At 51.2% G+C, this 21,308-nt stretch overlaps 1 protein-coding gene across 6 annotated transcripts in view; it reads right to left on the reverse strand.

Moving 5' to 3' along the window:
• HIP1 (huntingtin interacting protein 1) overlaps positions 1 to 21,308 on the reverse strand; it is a 207,594-nt gene that overhangs the window by 99,375 nt on the left and 86,911 nt on the right. For 2 of the 6 annotated variants that reach the window (XM_078355066.1, XM_054247629.2), the window contains exon 1: positions 12,008 to 12,190. The exons of 3 other annotated variants lie outside the window; for them this stretch is intronic. In XM_078355066.1, the coding sequence (XP_078211192.1) occupies positions 12,008 to 12,025 (18 nt within the window). In that variant the 5' untranslated portion in view covers positions 12,026 to 12,190. Of the gene's footprint in view, positions 1 to 5,349; positions 5,453 to 12,007; positions 12,191 to 21,308 lie in introns of those variants that run through there. One more of the 6 variants, XM_054247615.2, reaches the window with a different exon arrangement.

Genomic DNA, 21,308 nt, shown 5'->3' on the forward strand with positions numbered 1-21,308 from the left:
AGCCAGAGTGTGTACTTCAGTTAAACAAGTGCTTAGAACAACGCCTGGCATATGAAGGGAACGCTATAAACCTTTTCCAAATAAATGAACAAATGAATGGTCACTTTCTCCACCCCACTTCCTATACCGCTTGCCAGAATTAATCATTCCTACTTGAGTTTCTAGAGGAGTTTCCTTAAATCTCCATAGAAAGAGCCCAGTAACCTGCCCAGCTGAGTAAGTGGTAGAGACAGATTTTGAACCTCAGGACCCAAGGCCGGGACCACTCTGAAACACTGTTCCTAGATCAGAGCGAGGAACAGTGCTTTGACTTCTCTAGGCCTCAGTTTCTCCAGCTTGAACATGAAAATAGGAATTATGCTTTTCTGAGAATTGCATGAGACACGGTGCTCTGTCACCCCCAGCCTCGTTCCAGTTGATGTTACTTGGGTAGGGCTGAGAGGGCCTTGTTTATTGTGGATAGCATCAAGTCTACACCCAGGGTCATGACCAGAGAACTACCCGTTTTGCCCTGGCTCCCTGACCAGAGATTTGTTGGATATGAGAGGCAGCATCTTCCCTCCAACTTCTAGAAAATCTGGTAGAAATGGGATGAGCGTTCAGTGCTCTGTACACCATTTGGCTGATGGCTGGATCCACAATTGTGTAGACCGCAGGAAGATGGTCAAGGGGAGCTGGGCACAGGGAAAGGGCCCTGAGGTTTAGACTCAGGCAACTCTCAACAATGAGCCATGAGCTAAATCTGGAGTCCAGGATTTCAGTCGGACTGTAAGCCAAGAACACACCATGAACAAGAATTCCAGAGTTCCCTGGCAGCCAAGGAAAGTCCCCTGCTGGGAATGACAGGCTCACCCCTCATTTACAATTCTTATCCAAGTATATTTAGGCAGTGCAACCATTTCTGCATCTAACCCATTTCCTGGATCATTTACCACCTTCCAACAGCCTAAAAAATTTTCTCATTTACATTTATTGCTATTATCTATGACTTAACCCCTCAATCCCTGCAGGAGCTCAGCTCCACAAGGCAGGAATCTTTGTTTGGCTCAGTGATGTATCCCAAGTGCTTGGAACAGCACCTGGCATATGGAAGGCATTCTATAAATCTTTTCTGAATAAATGAATAAATGAAATGACACCTTCCCCACCCCACTTCCTGTACCATTTGGCAGAATTAATCATCCTGCCTGTGAATGTCTATAGAACTTTGCTTAAATCTCTAATGCTGTACTAATTACACTATTATAATTACTAATATTAAACTAATATTATAATTTTATCTCCTGTACCTTTTTTTTTTAGACAGAGTCTCCCTCTGTTGCCCAGGCCAGAGTGCAGTGGCACGATCTCAGCTCACTGCAACCTCCATCTTCTGGGTTCAAGCGATTCTCACACCTCAGCCTTCCAAGTAGCTGGGATTATAGGAACATGCTGCCACACCTGGCTAAGTTTTGTATTTTTAGTAGAGACACCATGTTGGCTGGGCTGGTCTCAAATTCCTGACTTCAAGTGATCCACCTGCCTCGGCCTTCCAAAGCACTGGGATTACAGGCATGAGCCACTGCACCTGGCCTGTATCTCTTTTAAGGCAGAAGCCATCAAAGGATCACATTCTCTCTTATATTATCTATGCCTAGCATGAAGTCTGGCTGGGTCCTCAGTGTCTGCTGACTCAGGGGACAATCTTCATATACACAGAGCAAAAAGGACAATAGCCAGGACCCTGGTTATAACCACTGGAAACATCCCTACCCAGCACCAGGGCTGGTGACATAATCTTGAGCTAAGGGGAGTAGGGAGGCAGTGATTTCATAAGACTTCTTTCTAGCCTGAGAAAAATCCAGCAAGAAAAAGTGATTTTAGGTCCCAGAATACGAGGCTGCAGTGAGTGCTCAAAAGAGGGATTATGATAGAAAGTTAATGAAATGTTCATTTCAAAAAAACTTTGCCCAACCCACAGTTTGCAATGCCCACACTTATCCTGGTACCAGTGAGAGCCATCTCCAGGCCCGGGACTGGTAGGCAGGGTAAGCCTGGTGGCCAGAATAGCATATCCATGTCTGATCGTCAAGTGGAGGCAGCCCCACTTACTGGCTCTACTAGAGACTTGCTGGTTATTTTTAACACGGGACCTCACACCTGTGCCCACTCCTCCTCTCCGTTCCTCTGGCCCCGCTCCTAAAAAACCTACTCAACATTCATTCCCCCGGGTTGTATTCAGCCTGTGTGCAGCAGCTCTCTCTCAAATGGAATGTCTTCTCCTTCTGTCTTGTAATCATTCATGCACTCAGCACCTACTGTGCATCCTGTGTTTCCTTCAATTGCTGTCTCCCCCTCCTTTTTTTTGAGATAGAGTCTCGCTATGTTGCCCAGGCTGGAGTGCAGTGGCATGATCTCAGCCCGCTGCAACCTCCGCCTCCCAGGTTCAGGTGATTCTCCTGCCTCAGCCTCCCGAGTAGCTGGGATTACAGGCATGTGTCACCACACCAGGCTAATTTTGTAGTTTTAGTAGAGACGAGTTTTCTCCATGATGGTCAGGCTGGTCTCAAACTCCCGACCGCAGGTGATCAGCCTGCCTTGGCCTCCCAAAGTGCTGGGCTTACAGGTGTGAGCCACCGCGCCTGGCCTGCTTCCCTTTGTAAAGCATAGCTCTTCCAGGAATTACTGAGGTGTAAAAAGATTCTGCTTTGGGAGGCCAAGTTGGGAAGCTGAGGCAGGAGTATTGCTTGAGGCCAGCAGTTCAAGACCAGCCTGGGAAACATTGCGAAAAAGTTAAAAATTGCTGGGCGTGGTGGCACACGCCTGCAGTCCCAGCTACTTGGGAGGCTGAGGTGGGAGGATCAATTGAGCCTGGGAGGTTGAGGCTTCAGTGAACCAGAACTGGAATTGCACCACTGCATTTCAGCCCCAAGGACAGAGCGAGACCTTCTCTGTAAAAAGGAAAACAAGCCAGGCACAGTGGCTAATGCCAATAATCTCAGCACTTTGGCAGAGCAAGGCAGGGGGCGGATCACTTGAGCTCAGGGATTCAAGACAAGTCTAGACAACAAGGTGAATCCCTGTCCCTACAAAACATACAAACAAACCTAGGCCGGGCGCGGTGGCTCAGGCCTGTAATCCCAGCACTTCGGGAGGCCAAGGTGGGTAGATCACGAGGTCAAGAGATCGAGACCATCCTGGTCAACATGGTGAAACCCCGTCTCTACTAAAAATACAAAAACTTAGCTGGGCATGGTGGCACGTACCTGTAATCCCAGCTACTCGGGAGGCTGAGGCAGGAGAATTGCCTGAACCCAGGAGGCAGAGGTTTCGGTGAGCCGAGATCACGCCATTGCACTGCAGCCTAGGTAACACAAACGAAACTCCATCTCAAAAAAAAAAAAAAAACCATACAAAAATCAGCCCAGTGTGGTGGTGAGCACCTGTAGTCCCAGCTACCTGGGAGGCTGAGGTAGGAGGATCACTTGAGCCTGTGAGGTTGAGGCTGCAGTGAGCCGTGACTGCACCACAGCACTCCAGCATAGGGGGACAGAGTGAGATCCTATCTCAAAAAAAAAAAAAAAATTGGGATTCCATAACCTGGGAACGTCGTTACCCCCACAGAGGCAGGGAGTGTGCACACTTTTCAAGCATCAACCAGAGGCAGATCCTGAATAAACCCTGTAGTTTCATGACCTTACACTTTCAATGTGCCTGAAATGCCCTTCCCCTCTGTCCCTAGTTTCCTTTTTTTTGAGACGGAGTTTCGCTCTTGTTACCCAGGCTGGAGTGCAATGGCACGATCTCGGCTCCCTGCAACCTCCGCCTCCTGGGTTCAGGCAATTCTCCTGCCTCAGCCTCCTGAGTAGCTGGGATTACAGGCACGCGCCACCATGCCCAGCTAAGTTTTTATATTTTTAGTAGAGACGGGGTTTCACCATGTTGATCAGGATGGTCTGGATCTCTTGACCTCGTGATCCACCCGCCTCGGCCTCCCAAAGTGCTGGGATTACAGACTTGAGCCACCGCGCCCGGCCGTCCCTAGTTTTCTTAATGATGCGCTTCCTTAAGTTGCTGGTTAACCCCACCTTCTCCAGGCTGACACACGCCTCATACTTTGTGCATTGCATCACGTGTATTGCAACTACTAGCAGATCTGCTTGCCTCAGCAGACGGAGCTCACCCAGCACTGATCATTTGGAAAGAAGGAATGCTCGCCCCATCCCCCTCAAGTTTTCAGATTTGTAGCCTAAGTGAAAGAACAAAGATGTTACTAATGATAACCGTGGCTTACTAAGCCCCTACTATGTGCCAAGTACTATATTTTTTACTTTATCTTATTTTATATTTTTAGACAGGGTCCTGCTCTGTCGCCCAGGCTGGAGTGCAGTGGTGCAATCAAAGCTCACTGCAGCCTTGAACTCTTGGGTTTAAGTGATCCACCTGCCTTAGCTGGGAGGATCCCTAGTAGCTGAGACCACAGTCCCATGCCACCACACCCAGATAATTTTTTATTTTTATTTTTTTAAGTAGAGATAGGGTCTTGCTATTTTGCCCAGGCTGGTCTTGAACTTCTGGGCTCCAGTGATCCTCCTGCCACAGCCTCCCAAAGCACTGGGATTACAGGCATGAGCCACCCATGCCTGGCTTGTGCAAAGTACTTTAAATGAGCACCTCAACAGCACCAACCTGTCTTAAGATGAGGAAACAACGCATCGAGATCAACTAGCTTGTCTATGATCTGAGAGTTGGCAAGTGGGGGCAGTGGGACTTACCCTCTGAGACGCCAACGCCCAGGCTCAGCATCTAGGGCAGCCTCAGGTCACAGACAGGGTTCCCTTAATCCTCTGTGCACAGGGGATGGGGCCATGGTGTCTGGCTAGGATCCCACTCACTCAACCATTCCCATTTATAATAACGCCTCCCACCCTGACCCCTCCCTACCTGCCCACAGGAACCTCCTCTAAATTAAAGATGCATTAGGAATTCCAGGAATCTAAAGGAGACGTGGGGAATTTTTTTTTTTTTCTTAAATCACCCACGGATTAATTTCTTTGGGGCTCTGGGGACAGTAGGACTCTTCTCTGATTGTGGAAACCTTTGGCTCAGGGGCAGCTGTGAGACCACGTGCCTGTCCTGGCTTGGAACTGGGACCTCTCTGGGCAAGATGGGAGGCAAAGGTGGAGGGGAAACAACGCTTGGACTTGAGCTTCAAGAAACTCACAGAGCTGCGCGTGTGTTTCGGGGAGAATGGAAGAGGGGAAAGACAGCAGGAAGCAGGGAAGTGGGAGGGAGTGTGGTCAGGGCAAAAGTGCACCATGGAAGGGGCTGTCTTCAAACCCATGTTTGCATGTGGACTTAGCCGCTGACCAGAAGTGCAACTCGGAGGGGCTTCTGGAGACAGGTCCTCCTAGGGCACCAAATCCTGCTTCTCAAGGCTCTCATGAGGAAGAAAATAATCCAGGTGAGATTGTTCTGTCAATTGCGAATGTCTATTGATATGTTGTCACACTTGGTGCATTTCAAGGAAATCTCTCTCTCTCAACTCTGTAAGCCTCTTCGACAGACAAGGATGCAGCCGTCCTCAGCCCCGATCCCTTCATATCTTAACGGCCGCATCCAGGGCTGTGCATAAAAAGGGGATATTCAGTAATGGAACCTCATCTTGGTGGAGATAAAATCTTAGTGATCAGTGACAACAGAAGGTTGTCCCCAAAGGGTAAATCAAACATTCTTTTCTCCTAAGCAATTTTTTTTAGAGACAAGGTCTCATTCTGCCACCTAGGCTGGAGTGCAGTCATGTCATAGCTCACTGCAGCCTTGACCTTTTGAGCTCAGCCTCCTGAGTAGCTGGCATTACAAGCACGTACCACCATGCCTGGCTAATTTTTATTTTTTGGGGGGAGACAGGGTCTCACTATGTTGCCCAGGCTGGTCTCAAACTCTTAGGCTTAAGCAATCCTCTGGCCTCAACCTCCCAAAGTGCTAGGATTACAGGTGGGAGCCACTGTGCCTGGCCAATTACCGTTCTTTATAAATTACCAGGTCTCAGGTGCTCTTAAAGCAGCACAAACGGACTAGGCAACGGACAGCAGTAAAAACGCGCTTTACCGTGGTACACATACACCATGGAATGCAACGCAGTCAGAGAAAGGAACAAGGTGATGTCCTCTGCAGGGACATGGATAGAGCTGGAAGCCGTTACCCTCAGCAAACTGACACAGGACAGAAAACCAAACACGGCATGTTCTCACTTATAAGTAGGGCCTGAGTGACAAGAACACATGGACACGTGGCAGGGAACACCACATGGGTTTGTCAGAGGGTAAGGAGGGAGAGCATCAGGAAGAATATCTAGTGGACTCTGGGCTTAACCCCTAGGTGATGGGTTGGTCTGTGCAGCAAACCAGCATGGCACAGGTCACAAACCTGCACATGTACCCCTGAACTTGAAGAAAAAACACACATTTGACGGGGCCAGCCAGTCAAACTTACCTGTGTGAACGCATACATACAACCAAAATCAGTTTCATGAACTAATGCTTCCCTCTCACGTGGAATATACCTGGATGTTTTCTCATCTATTTCACTCTTGTTTTTATTTTTTATTTTTTTGAGATGGAGGCTTACCCTGTCGCCCAGGCTGGAGTGCAGTGGTGTGAACTTGGCTCACTGCAACCTCTGTCTTCTGGGTTCAAGTGATTCTCCTGCCTCAGCCTCCCAAGTAGCTGGGATTACAGGTGCGTGCTGCCTCGCCCGGCTCATTTTTGTATTTTTAGTAGAGACAGGTTTCACCTTGTTGGCCAGGCTGGCCTCAAACTCCTGACTTCAGGTGATCTGCCTGTCTTGGCCTGGAAAAGTGCTGGGATTATAAGCATGAGCCCCTGCACGCCTGGCCTATTTCACTTTTTTCAAATGCTGGCTGCAACCCCCTAAATGGATTTTGTGGCCCAGGGCTGAAAACGGTGCTGTTTGCTGGGCGGGTCACCCATCAGTCTTTGGCATCATTTTGCACACGGATCTCTCCAGCGGGACATTTAACTTCTACGACGTTCCTCCAGCCCAGCAAACACATGTGACTCCAGCAGCAACGGGTTGACCAGAAGTCTTTTCTCCTCCACCATCAATATCATCTATTCAGGGCATCTGAAATCCTTTCTCTCCACCCCTCCCATCTGCCTGCCGGGTGAGTCGGGTGTCTTACATTTGAGGAAGCAGTCAGATTCACGAAGAAACTCCTAAATTTGAAAAACAGCCATCGGGCTACAGGGAGCAGGGCACAGTGGCTCACGCCTGTAATCCCAGCACTTCGGGAGGCTGAAGTGGGAGGATGGCTTGCGCTCAAGAGTTCTAGACCAGACTGGGCAACATATCGAAACCTTGTCTCTACTAAAAATAAAAAAAAGCAGTCAAGCATGGTGGTGGTACCTGCCTGATGTCCCAGTTACTTGGGAGGCTGAGATTGGGAGGATTACTTGAGCCTAGGAGCTCGAGGCTGCAGTAAGCTATGATCGCACCACTGCACTGCAGCCTGGACAACAGAGTGAGACCCTGTCTCTAAAAAAAATCAACAAAAACAGATATAGGGGACTGACGAGGCTCAGAGTAAGTCTTCTTCCCCAGCGGACCCAGAGGCCAAAGACCCAGCCCTTACCTCATCTTCTGAAATTAACTTGTATCCACTCTACAATCTAGTCTCCAAATCTTTTTCCTCACCTTGTATTTATTTTATCACTATAATGCATATATTGTCAGAGAACTGGATACAGGACCTGGGTCTACCCCTGATATGGAATAACAGATGTCGATTTTCTGAACTCACTTTCTTGTCTACAAAACGTGGCTAATCGTTTCTGCCCTGCCTTCCTCATGGGGTTGCAGTGATAACAAGTGTAAAAATGCTTTGTATAGGCCAGGTGTGGTGGCTCATGCCTGTAATCCCGGCACTTTGGGATGCTAAGGCAGGAGGGTCGCTGGAGGCCAGGAGTTCAAGACCAGCCTGAGCAACACAGAAAACCCGTCTCTACAAAAAATAAATAAATAAATCAAAATTAGCCCCACTTGATGGCTCATGTCTGCGGTCCCAGCTACTCGGGAGGCTGAGGTGGGATGATGGCTTTGACCCCAGGAGTTCGAGGCTACAGTCAGCTACAATCGTGCCACTGCGATCCAGGCTAGGTGACAGAGTGAGACCCCGTCTCTAAAAAAAACAAAAGGAAAAAAAAATGCCTTGTATGCTGTAAAGCACCACACAAATATAAATTGTTATATAAACTGTATGTTCTTTGGTAATAATTGATAGTGTTGACTCTGTTTCCCAAATTACAGTCCTGTGCATTCTCTGTGTTTAGCGAAAGGCACAGCCTCCATCATCATCCCCGAAAAGGTGTCTGTACTCTATTCCTGAGTGCAGGGTTAAACCTGCTCTCCCTTAGGCAGCTATCTGATGTCATCAAAAATTCATGGGCCGCATGACCCACTGTCTCCAGTTGATAACCAGGCCTGGGAGAATTGGTCCCAAGAGCTGTCTGAAAGACCGCCTGTGCCCAGCTCTTCAGGCCAATCAAAAAAGTAAAGCATGAAAGGGAAATCAAGAGTCACCTTTGGCCCAGATGAGACGAGAGATCTTTGTCAGAACAGCCCCCAGGCCTATGGAAGACTTACTACTCCAGCTTCTGTGCCTTCAACGTTGTCTTTCCAACCTTCTCTTTTGTTATGTTCATTTTACAGATGAAGGTAAGCAGTTACAGAAGAAACTTGCTCGAAATCATGCAGGGACACAGCGTGCCGAGGTTCACACCTGTAATCCCAGCACTTTGGGAGGCTTAGGCAGGGAAATTGCTTGAGCCCAGGAGTTTGACACCAGCCTGGGCAACATGGCAAAACTCCGTCTCTGCAAAAAATACAAAAATTAGCCAGGTTATGGTGGTGCACGCCTGCTATCCCAGCTAGCCAGGAGGCTGAGGTGAAGAGGATTGCTTGCACCTGGGAGGCGGAGGTTGCAATGAGCTGAGACTGCACTACTGCACTCCAGCCTGGGCAACAGAGCAAGACCCTGTCTCAAAAAAAAAAAAAAAAAAAAAAAATCATGCAGAGGTCCAGGTGTGGTGGCTTAGGTCTGTAATTCCAACACTTTGGGAGGCTGAGTCAGGTGGATTACTTGGGCCCAGGAGTTCAAGACCAATCTGGCCAACATGGTGAAACTCTCTCTCTACTAAAAATACAAAAATTAGCTGCACATGGTGGTGCACACCTGTAGTCCCAGCTACTATCGAGGCTGAGGCACAAGAATGGCCCGAACCCAGGAGGTGGAAGTTGCAGTGAGCCGAGATTGTGCCACTGCACTCCAGCCAACAGAGTGAGACTCTGTCTAAAAAAAATAGAAATAAAAATCACAGAGTCTAGTAAACTATAATCTGCTTTCTCTTACTCTGCATAAGCAAGAGAAAGACTGACACTCCAAGGCTGGCACTGACGTCTGTCGAGGATGTCCCTGAAAGGCTGCATTTGAGGTCAAGCCTGCATCCAGAGGCCCCCAGAGCGAGGACTGCAAACCAGAGATGGGAGTCTAAAGGCCAGAGCACAAAGTACTTTTGGCCTCTTGCAGGACTGGAAAGCAGACGGCAATTCCCCAGGGTGGGTAAGGCTCTTCTTGCTACACAGTCCCAGGTCTGTGCTCTTTACAAAGAGCTGTGGACAATTGTTTCTGGACTGGGCGCTTGGCTGCTCAATGATTAATGAGAATCTAATATCACTTTTGTTTGGACCCCAAGCTAAAAGAGGAAAGAGGCAATAGATGCACCTCCCCAGGGCTCAGAATTCTCCAGAGGTTTCCCAGTGCTTACAGGCCAGAGTCAGAACGCCCTGGTGGGCATTCGAGGCCTTGCTGGTCTGGCCCCAAACAACCATCTCAATGTTTCCTGATCTCAATAATCTCTGAACCAGCCAAATGTCTTCAGCCTCACCCAGTGGGCTCTGCCCACCCTCTTCCTGCGATTCTCCCAACAGGCAACGCCTACTCCACCCAACGTCCAAGGGCCAACTGAGGTCTTGGTCTTCCTTCTGAACTCTGCACTCCAGTCCCCTCTCAGACGCCCATGGTCCTCAAAGCTTTGGCCTTCTGCTCCAGGCCTGCATTGATAGCTGACTGCTGAGTTGCCCTGTGTCTCTCTGGATCCTTCACTTTCATGCTAAGGGCCCTGAGAAGCAGGGAGGGAGGCCTCCAATGATGTTTCTTTGTGTTCTTTGCCTAGCACTTGCTACAGAAATCATGGGAATTAAATAAATGCTGTTGAATTAATGAGGGATGAATGGACAGAGGTCCCTGAGCCCTATAAGCTGGTCCTTGCAAGCCAAGCTTTACAGGGAACTTAAGTGCAGGGCTGGGAGGATGCTTAGGGGTGATTTGGTTTAGTGGGCAATGGGGTGGAGCTTCAAAGATTCAGATCCCCCTAATCACAGCCCAGAGAGGTAACTCTTCTGGTCTTGCTCAGACACCTCTAGGAAAGAACTGTTGCTTCATTTCTACATCTCCACCCCCATAGCTGCAGAGAGCATTTTCTTTTTTTGAGAGGGAGTTCTAATACATGCCCAAAGCAAGGTTTCATGGCAGACAGACAGGGAATGCTGGTCCAGCCTCCGTCCAACCATGGACAGATAGATATGTCTCTCCAAATAAACAGGGGAACCCATAAAGCCCCTCACCCAGCCCCCAGCCCCAGGGGTCGTGCTCAGTCTGAGACTGATGCAGGCCGTAGAAGAGGACCCTCACTTGTCATCGGCCCCCATCCCATTGTCTCCTAGCCAAGACAGAGTGCCAAAGGCCAGTGCTGGGCAGAGGACCAACCTCCCTTGGTTGCCTCCAAAGGGCACCCTCTGGGGAAAAGTAATGTAATTCTGAACAAGAGAAACTTAAATTCTAGTACCTTCTCATCTCTAAAGGGCAGACCCGAACCCTCTCCCCTCCCCCCACCGCCCAAACACACACACAGACACAGCCCCAACAGCTCCTTTCCTGGAAAGCCGGGATCGCCTCCCTCCCACAACACCAGCCTGACACATAGGCCCTTGAGAGTTGCAAGGCTGGAAGGTGGGGACACCTGGCAGTGACTGGGGGCAGGGGAGACTTAAGTAAGGACCATCCAGCCCAAGCTCCAAGTCTAAACTAGGGGCCAGGGTGGTCTGATGGCAAGGGCACCCTTCAATCTCCATTCAGAGTGACAGCCAATCAAGACCCCTGGGAACACCTGCAGTTTCCGGGCTTCCAGGTGCTCCCTGAGAACCCCCTCCCATCAGAATCCCTCAAATCACATCCTGGTACCCGCTGAGGACTGCTCCTTGGTCACAATCAATAAGCTATAATTTCTTCATGCTCCTACTGTATTTGGGGTGGAGGTGGGGGTGGAGGGCTGCTCTGGGGGAAAGCACAGACCCCTCCAGAAAAGCCCATCTCTAAAGGAAAGGGGAGTCATGCTTAGGAGGGAAGATGTTGGCTGCACCCAGGCCCATGAAGCTGGGGTTCCCAAGTGGCCCACCTAGAACCTCCCCGCTCTCTGCTCCATTTCTGCCCCCTCACTTCCTAGGATGGTTGAAACCCTGGCTTCTCCTCCCTGTCCTCCCAGCGCCACCTGTGCCTCCCTGCCCACGGGCTCAGCCCCGCACATCTTCCTATCGATCTCCTGTAGGTGTGCGGGCAGGGGGCCCCTTCCGGCGGCGCCGCCCTCCCTCCGCCCGGCAGGTCTCCGAGGTGGGCTGCGAGCCCCGCAGCCCGGTCTCTGGAGTCCAACGCGATCTCCCGGGCAGCCCGGCGGCGGCGCGGCGGGAAAGCGAGAGCCCATCCCGGCCGGCCAGCCGCCTCCAGAATCCTGGCCCGGCTCCCTCCTCCGGCACGCCTGGAGTTGGGGCCAACAGGCAGGATTAACAATCCAGAAACTTTCAATGGATCGCGCCGACTAGGAGGGGGAGAGGGGAGGGCGCCAGGGCTGGTGGGGGGGAGGGGGCTGGGGGCAAAGCCCCTGCTCACACTTACCATCTTGCTCACATCCATGACCGAGGCTGCGGGGCACCCCCCCACCCCTGGAGATCCCGCTTCCCCCAAAGCTGCTCCCGGCTAATCGCGCCCCGAGGGTGCCATGCTGCAGGGAGGGCGGCCGGCAGGGCCCCCGCGGACCGGGGCAGGCGGCGGCGGTGGCGGCTGCACCGAGGCTGGACCGGAGAAAGGAAGGGGAGGGGGAGGGGAGGCGGCGAGGGGGAGGGGAAGGGGGAGGGGGGCGGGCGCGGAGCCGCAGCGCGCGTCGGGGGCGGGGGAGGCGCGGCCCCGCAGGCAGGGACCGGCGCGCCCGAGCCCCCAGGGACCGGGAAATCCCGGAATCAGCTGACTGGGGCACGGGGGGGAGACCGGGAGGCGGGTTCCCGGGCCCGATCCCGCGGCCCCCGGGCGCACAAGGCGAGGGTGTGATTTGGATAACAAAAGGTGGCTTCTCCCCCAAGCTCCGGGTGGCGGGGATCGCCGATCCCGGAGCTAGAGGCCGCCGGCCCGCCAGGAAGCATGTGTGTGTGTGTGTGTGTGCGGCCGCGTGCGTGTGTTTTGGTGGTGGGATCAGTGGGACTGAGGAAGTGAGCCGGGGAGGTGGTGGAAGAGGAGGGGGAGTTGGGGGGCGCAGGAGGCCGACATTCCAGTGGGGGCAGGGGGTCCGCTCGGCCCCTCCCCGCTTGGCTTCCCCGGACAAAGGGGGAATTCACAGCCGGTTGCTGGCCTCCTGCGGCTAATCCCGAAGGGCCTCCCGAATGAGTCTGGGGTCTCCAAGCAGATGGACAATTGGGAGGAAGTGGAACAGGTATCCCCAGGAAGGCTCTGAGCGTCCCCCTACCACGTGAGCCACGGCCAGCCCTTCCTGGAGTGAGGGAAATTGGCTTCGTGGCTCCTAAATGATGTCTGCCCTGAGCTGGGAGTTCCTTTCTCTCGAGCCGGAATCCCGATGTCCCTTTCCTTATTTGATGCCGAAATGCACGGCAGACGTTCCCCTCTGCAGTAGACACAGCTGGTGGCCCCAAAAGGACTCCTGTCAAATGCTCCTTTGGGGCAAGTTCCCCGGAAAAAGCCTGGCCGTCCAAGCCTATAGTTTCAACAGCAGCCCGCCCCCCCGCCCCCCAATCAGGTGGCAGTAAGGTTTTGGATGCACCAGGGACCTGAGAGTCCCCCTAGGCCAACCCCACTTTATACGGGGAGGAAACTCAGACCCAGAGAGGGCAGGGGAAAGTTAAGTAAGGACCATCCAGCCCAAGCCCAAAAGGGCTTCCCATGCTGCCACGGGACAACCCTGAAGTTGGGGCTTTTAAAATAATGAACAGGTGGGCTGGGTGCAGCGGCTAACGCCTGTAATCCCAGCACTTTGGGAGGCTGAGGCAGGTGGATCGCTTGAGGCCAGGAGTTCGAGACCAGCCTGGCCAAAATGATGAAACCCGTCTCAAAATGCAAAAATTAGCTGGGTGTGGTGGTGTAATCCAGCTACTCTGGAGGCGAATTGTTTGAACCTGGGAGGCAGAAAAAGAAAAATAATGAACAGGTGATGGGAGGCTGACCTCTGCACCCACATGAAGAGATCCACATGAAGGGGCCCCCAGACGCCAGCCGGGGAATCTCCCATCATGGCCCCAGGGCCTGCTAGGCTTACTATCACAGCCCCTTCCCATCAAAGCTGAATTCTTATAGATGAAATTGAGACTCTTTATCTGCCTGCCTCCTAGCGGTATCTGAGAACATCAAGATATAGGAGACAATATAAGGCCGGGCTTGGTGGCTCACTCCTGTAATCCCAGCACTTTGGGAGGCAACGCAGGTGGATCACTTGAGGCCAAGAGGCTGAGACCAGCCTGGGAAACATGGCAAAACCCCATCTCTACTAAAAATACAAAAATTAGCCAGGTATGGTGGTGCACACCTGTAATCCCAGCCGCTCAGGAGGCTGAGGCAGGAGAATTGCTTGAACCCAGGAGGCAGAGGTTGCAGTGAGCCCAGATGACGCCACTGCACTCCATTCTGGGCAGCATAGCAAGACTCAGTCTCAAAAAGGAAAATAAATAAGATAATGTAAAGGCGGAAATGCAGGAAAGTAAGGGCTCTCGGAGTGGTGGTGATTTTCATTTTGTGTATCTGTCTGGAGCCTTGTTAAGGTCCCTCAGCTTCAGGGAGCAGACCGGGGGCCCAGGTCTCTCCATCTTACTTCAGGTGTAGACTGCAGACGCCTGCCTCGGCCTCCCAAAGTACTGGGACCACAGGTGTTAGCCATCATGCCCAGCCTTCTCTCTATATTTTGTTTTCTTTCTTTCTTATTTGCTCCTTGTTTCTCTATTTTCTTTCTTTCTTTTTTTTTGAGATGGAGTTTTGCTCTTGTTGCCCAGACTGGAGTGCAATGGCATGATCTCGGCTCACCGCAACCTCCACCTCCCGGTTCAAGCGATTCTCCTGCCTCGGCCTCCTGAGTAGCTGGGACTACAGGCATTCGCCATCACACCAGGCTAATTTTGTATTTTTAGTAGAGATGGGGTTTCTCCATGTTAGTCAGGCTGGGCTCGAACTCTCGACTTCAGGTGATCCACCCTCCTCAGCCTCCCAAATGCTGGGATTACAGGCGTGAGCCACCTCTCCTGGCTGTTTCTCTATTTTCACAATCTGTTCTTCCTCCTGTTTTCTGGCTCAACTAATGATTCTACCTCCACTGAGCTGGTTAAGCTGGAAACTTGAAAGGCAGCCTTAATTCCTTTAGCGACAATTCCCGCTCCCACTCCATCTAATCAGGTCCCACATCCCTGCAGTTCTCACTTGCACTTAGCTTCCAATCTATGTCTTATTAACTGTTGCTTCCCTGAATAAGACTTTCGACAACAGCCTCTGCCTCATCTCTTCTTGTCCAATTCATCGTATATACATCTAACTGTGACTCCCCATGGGCCAGCCCATCCCAAATGGAAAAACAAACAAACCAGGCAAGGTGCAGTGGCTCACGCCTGTAATCCCAGCACTTTGGGAGGCCAAGGTGAGAGGTGGGAGGACTGATTGAAGCCAGGTGACCAGACTGGGTGACAGAGTGACACCCTGTCTCCAAAACAAAACAAAACAAACAAAAAACCCCTCTGGCTGGGCATAGTGGCTCTCGCCTATAATCCCAGCACTTTGGGAGGCTAAGGCAGGTGGATCACCTGAAGTCAGGAGTTCAAGGCCAGCCTGGCCAACATGGTGAAACCCTGTCTCTACTAAAATTACAAAACTTAGCCAGGCATGGTGGCGCGTGCCTGTAATCCCAGCTAGTCAGGAGATTGAGGCAGGAGAATCACCTGAATCCGGGAGGCAGAGGTTGCAGTGAGCTGAGATCACGCCATTGCATTCCAGCCTGGGCCACAGAGCGAGACTCTGTCTCAAAACAAAACAAAAATAAAACCATCCTATGGTTCATTTGGTTCTCACTACTGTGGTCATACCTGCCACATTCTTGTCTACCTTCTCTCATCCTCCCACCCTGCCCACCTATCAAGCTGCTCACCTGTGTTCAGGATGCTCCTGGAACGTGCTTCCCTCTTCCCGAACTTGTCAGAGTCTTTTTCATCCTTCAGGACTGACCTCAAATGTCACTTTCCCTAACCCGTCTGGACACAGCCGGTCCCTTGGGAGTCCCTTCCCACAATGGACAGCACTGGAGCCCAGCCTTCATCTCCGTAGGATAGGAGGATCTGAGCCGGACTCCCTGGTTCACCTGTGAGCAAACTTGGGCCAAACGCTGGCCTCACCGGTCTTTGCATGTTGAGTGCCCTGCCCCTTATTTCCAGCTGGAATGCCAGCCCACAACACCCCACGTTTAACGTCCAGTGAAAAGCATAGAACAGGCCTAGAAGTCAGATCCTAGATCTAATTCCTACAGAAGGTGTGGAGGGTGCATCTTGGTAGAGGCTGACACCTACTGGTGAGTTGAGATTCTGCAGCCTAGCCCTAAAGACCCCTCTGAGCTTCTCCCTGGCTGCCTTTAGAGGCATAGACGTCCACTGATACCCAGTAATGATATTTAAGCTGAACAATACTGCTTATGAAAGGGCCTTAAGTAACGTATGTTACTATGCTCATGCTAACAGTAAGCCTATGCAGAGGGCTGTCATGTTTACAAAAGACATTTTTACTCATTATTTCATTTGACTCGTAAAAAGTCAGGAAAGGGGCCAGGCGTGGTGACTCACACCTGTAATCCCAGCACTTTGGGAGGCCAAGGCAGGAGGACTGCTTGAGCCCAGGAGTTCGAGACCAGCCTGGGCAACATAGTGAGACCCCATCTCTACTTCTATTTAAATTAAAATCATTTTTTTAAGTCAGAAAAGGCAGATAGAATGGGTATTATTATTACAACAGCTGTTTTGCGGGTACCGTGGAAGAGTGCACGGCTGAGAACTGGGGGCAGCAGTGGGATGTGGGGGGGGTAGTCCGAAGGTCCTTTTGCAGTGTTTTCATTTTTATAAGGAGAATGTAATGAAATGTTATTACCTGCATAATAATGATGGCTATTAAAAGAAATCAGTATGGCAGGGCACAGTGGCTCATGCCTGTAATCCCAGCACTTTGGGAGGCCCCGGCGGGTGGACCACTTGAGGTCTGGAGTTCAAGACCAGCCTGGTCAGCACAGTGAAACCCTGTCTTTACTAAATTAGCTGGGCGTGGTGGCAGGCACCTATAATCCTAGCTACTTGGGAGGCTGAGGCAGGAGAATCACTTGACCCTGAGAGGTGGAGGTTGCAGTGAACCAAGATCACACGGCTGCACTCCAGTCTGGGTGACAGAGTGAGACTCTGTCTCAAGAAAAGAGAGAGAAAAAAAAGGAAGAAAATATAGGTAGGCAGGTCCCGGAGTCAGACAGATCTCAAGTTGAATTGTGGCTCCATTTATTTCTAGATACGAGCAAGTTCCTTAACCTCTCTGATTTTCAGTTTTCTTCCGAAAAAATAGGCTAATAAATATTATCCCTCCCAGGGTCAATGTGAGAATTAAGCAAACCCATGTATATGAAGACCCAGCACAGTGGGCGGCTGGCTCTTGGCTCCACGCACCTGTCTCTCAGCTTACTTGGCGGCTGGCTCTTGGAAGCTTCTGGGTAATTTTTTTTTTTCTTTTGAGATGGAGTTTCACTCTCATTGCCCAGGCTGGAGTGCAATGGCACAATCTCGGCTTACTGCAGCCTCCGCCTCCTAGGCTCAAACAATTTTCTTGCCTCCTGAGTAGTTGGAATTACAGGCGTGCGCCACCACGCCTGGCTACTTTTTGTATTTTTAGTAGAGATGAGGCTTCACCATGTTGGTCAGGCTGGTCTCCAACTCCTGACCTCAGGTGATCTGCCGCCTCAGCCTCCTAAAGTGCTGGGATTACAGGCATGAGCCTCTGCACCCAGACAGGATAATTTTTTAAAAGATTAAACATAAGAAAAAAAAGTAAAAGCAAAGATAACAGTACTCATTTTCATTAAAATGACAGCAAATAAGTAGGTTTTATGGGGCAGGGGAGGAACTAGAGTCACTGACCATGCCCAGCTGAGCCGTGGAGGACAGAAACCACCCACCACTAGCTGAGCGATTCCTCATCTCCCCATGGGAATGCCTGCAAGCAAAGCCTTAGCCAGGGGGAGTGAGTTCCTAGCAGGGCTGTGATCCTGGCGGCTCTGGCACAGAGCGTTCTCACCGGGTTTGTTTTGGACAGAAGATGGCCTTTTTCAATGAATCCAGGAACCTTCACTTTCACTCCAGTGAGAAAAGCCTTTTGCTGCCTCTCTTTCTGAGACATAATTACACCCTCAGGAAACACACAAATTCTTAGACCTAGGGCTGAGTTCAGAACACCTGAAAGAGGCAGCGTCACTCAGGAACTAGGAAGGTGGCTGCTGCTGGGGGGGGGGGGAGGGGGCACTTGTGTCGTGATGAATTATAACAGATAACATTGATCACGTTCTTACCACAGTGCCAGGCATGACAAGCACTTTACAAGGATTGTTCATTTTACTTTACTTTTTTTTTGAGACAAAGTCTCACTCTATCACCAGGCTGGGGTGCAATGGTGCAATCTCAGCTTACTGCAACCTCTGCCTTCAGGGTTCAAACGATTCTCCTGCCTTAGCCTCCTGAGTAGCTGGGACTACTGGTGTGCACCACCACGCCCAGCCAATTTTTCTATTTTTTTAGTAGAGGATGGGGTTTCACCATGTTGGCCAGGATGGTCTTGATCTCTTGACCTCATGATCTACCCACCTCGGCCTCTCAAAGTGTTAGGATTACAGATGGGAGCCACTGCCTGGCCTACTTTTTTTTTTGAAACGAAGTTTCACTCTTGTTCCCCAGGCTGGAGTGCAATGGTGCAATCTCGGCTCACTGCAACCTCCACCTCCCGGGTTCAAGCAATTCTCCTGCGTCAGCCTCCCAAGTAGCTGGGACTACAGGAACCCACCACCATGCCTGGCGAAGTTTTGTATTTTTAGTAGAGATGGAGTTTCACCACATTGACCAGGCTGGTCTTGAACTCCTGACTTCAGGTGATCCGCCTGCTTTGGCCTCCCAAAGTGCTGGGATTACCCGCACCCAGCCTGGATTGTTTCTTTTATAACTAAAAATAGCACTACCATTTGACCTGGCAATCCCATTACTGGTATCTACCCAGAGAAAAATAGATCATCCTACCAAAAAGACACCTTCACTCATATGTTCACCAAAGCACTATTCACAATAGTAAATGCATGGAATCAGGCCAGCTGCCCCACAACAGTGGGTTAGAGAAAGAAAAGGTGGGACGTGTACACCAAGGAATACTATGTAGCCATAAAAAAGAATGAAATCATGTATTTTGCAGCGATATAGACGCAGCTGGTGGCCATTATCCTAAATGAATTAACACAGATACAGAAAACCGAATACTGCACGTTCTCACTTATAAGTGGGAGCTCAACACTGGATGCAAATGAGCATAACGATGGGAACCACAGACACTGGGGACTCCAAAAGGCAGGAGGGAGGCAAGGGTTGAAAACTACCTATTGGGTACTGTGCTCACGAGCTGGATGACGGGTCATTAGAATCCCAAACAGCAGCATCACACAATAGACCCATGTAACACACCTGCACATGTACCCCCTGAATCTAAAACAAATTCTTTTTTTTTTTTGAGACTGAGTCTTGCTCTGTTGCCCAGACTGGAGTGCAATGGCATGATCTTGGTTCATGCAACCTCTTCCTCAGGGGTTCAAGTGATTCTCCTGACTCAGCCTCCCGAGTAGCTGGGATGACAGGTGCCCTCCACAACACCCAGCTATTTTTTTTTCTTTTTTGTATTTTTAGTAGAGACTGGGTTTCACCATGTTGGCCAGGCTGGTGTCGAACTCCTGACCTCAGGTGATCTGCCCGCCTTGGCCTCCCAAAGTGCTGGGATTATGAGTGTGAGCCAGCGCGCCCGGCCAAAGTCACTAAGTCTAATGAGCAGCTGTGCAGTGCTTTGCTGACCGCAGGGTCTACAAGCGCAAGGCACTCGCCTGCAATGTGCCGGGGCATGACCAGATGTTCTGACTATGCTATCCTCTCTGATGCCCCCAGCGGCCCTCACCACTGTGGACACTGAGACGGAGAGATGTCACTGACCTGCCCAGGGTCTCGCAGGGAGTAACCACCACCAATCATCTGCCTGCGTGTTCTTTGCTTCCCCCCACCCATACCCACGGCCCTGTTGCCCCAGGGGTCCACTAGGCACAGCAAGGGCTGAGGTCACTTTTGGCTGACCATCTGTCAGCCTTTTAGGAGCGAGGCCATCAGCTAGGATCCGTCTGCCCCATGGCACTCTCTGGGCATCAGCTGGGGATGTTGGAACTACCCCTGGGGAGCCCTGAGAGCCGCAGCATAAATGAGAAATGAGGTGAGGCCTGCAGAACCGCTTACAGCCAGGAAAGGCCAGTGCTCTGCAGTCATCAGCCCCTCCAGGACCAGTGTCTGACAGGAGACGGGTCTACCTAAGGTGCCTGGAAGTGGACCCTCCTGGTTAGGAAAGGGCCAGGGCCTCCTAAGAGGGAGGGCCTAGAAGTTCCGAGTACCCCTCTTGCTCTGGTACCAATAAAACTGTGCATGAACACGGCTGGATGCAATGGCTCACATCTGTAATCCCGGCAGGCGGATCACCTGAGGTCAGGAGTTCAAGACCAGCCCGGCCAACATGGCTGTAGTAGTTGGGGCTGGTTGGAGTAGCTTGGAGTGGTTGGAGTAGCTGGGGCTGGTTGGAGTACCTGGGACTGGTTGAAGTAGCTGGGGCTGGTTGGAGTGACTGGGCGGGGTCATGGAAGAGCATCAAGTCTCAAAGGGTGGCTCCTATGGCTGCTCCCTCTGTGGATTCAGTGGAGACCTCCAAACTCTTTGCCCCTGATATTAATAGATCTGTTTTCCCTCCTGATGTGGCTGTTCCCCCGTATTAAACACAGGTGTCCATGGTCCCTTCCCACAGATTTGACATCACAGGGGAAAGGATGACTTCAAGTGTGGCTGAGCTATATGTAGATGCCCGCTGCACCCCAGAACCTAACCATTCTGCAAGATAGACACCCCCCCTAGGCTGCAGAAAGTCAGGGGTTGCAGAGGTGAGCCAGGGAGACCGAAGCCTGCATTACGGTCATGGCTTCAAGAAGGGGACAAGGAGAGATGAGACATGCTGTGGGAAGGAAGGTGGCACAGAGACAGCCCGCCCAGAGAGCAGACCCTGGGACTGGGAGGCAGTGGGGCCATTAAGAGGAACAGGGTCGGGCTCTGTGACTCATGCCTGTAATCCCAGCACTTTGGGAGGCCAAGATGGGAGGATTGCTTGTGCTCAGGAGTTTGACACCAGCCTGGGCAACATAGTGAGACCTGATCTCACTGGGACTACAGGTGCATGCCACTACGCCTGGCTAATTGTTCAAATTTTTCTTAGAGATGGGGTCTTATTGTGTTGTCCAGGCTAGGAACATTTTTAAATGAAATCCTAGCAAAGCACTTTTCCAATGCTCCTGGCCCTTCGAGTGAATGTAAATTACTATTAGCAGTAGTAGCGGCAATGGCGCTGAACACCATTTTCCAAACACCCAGTATGCACAGCCATGCCTACCTCTGAATCTGAGAGATCAGAAATAAGGGAGCCAGACAGAGGGTGGAGAAAAACAGACGGTGTTATTGCCGGCTGCGGTTCTCCACGCCAGCTGCACGCTCGGGTCACCTGGGAAGCCTGGGCCCCGCCCCAGGGACTCTGATGTAACAGGCCTGGGACCCACCTGGACGCCAGAACTTTAAACGTCCCCCAG

Source organism: Callithrix jacchus, chromosome 2 (genome assembly GCF_049354715.1).
Source record: "Callithrix jacchus isolate 240 chromosome 2, calJac240_pri, whole genome shotgun sequence".
NCBI lineage: Eukaryota > Metazoa > Chordata > Mammalia > Primates > Cebidae > Callithrix > Callithrix jacchus.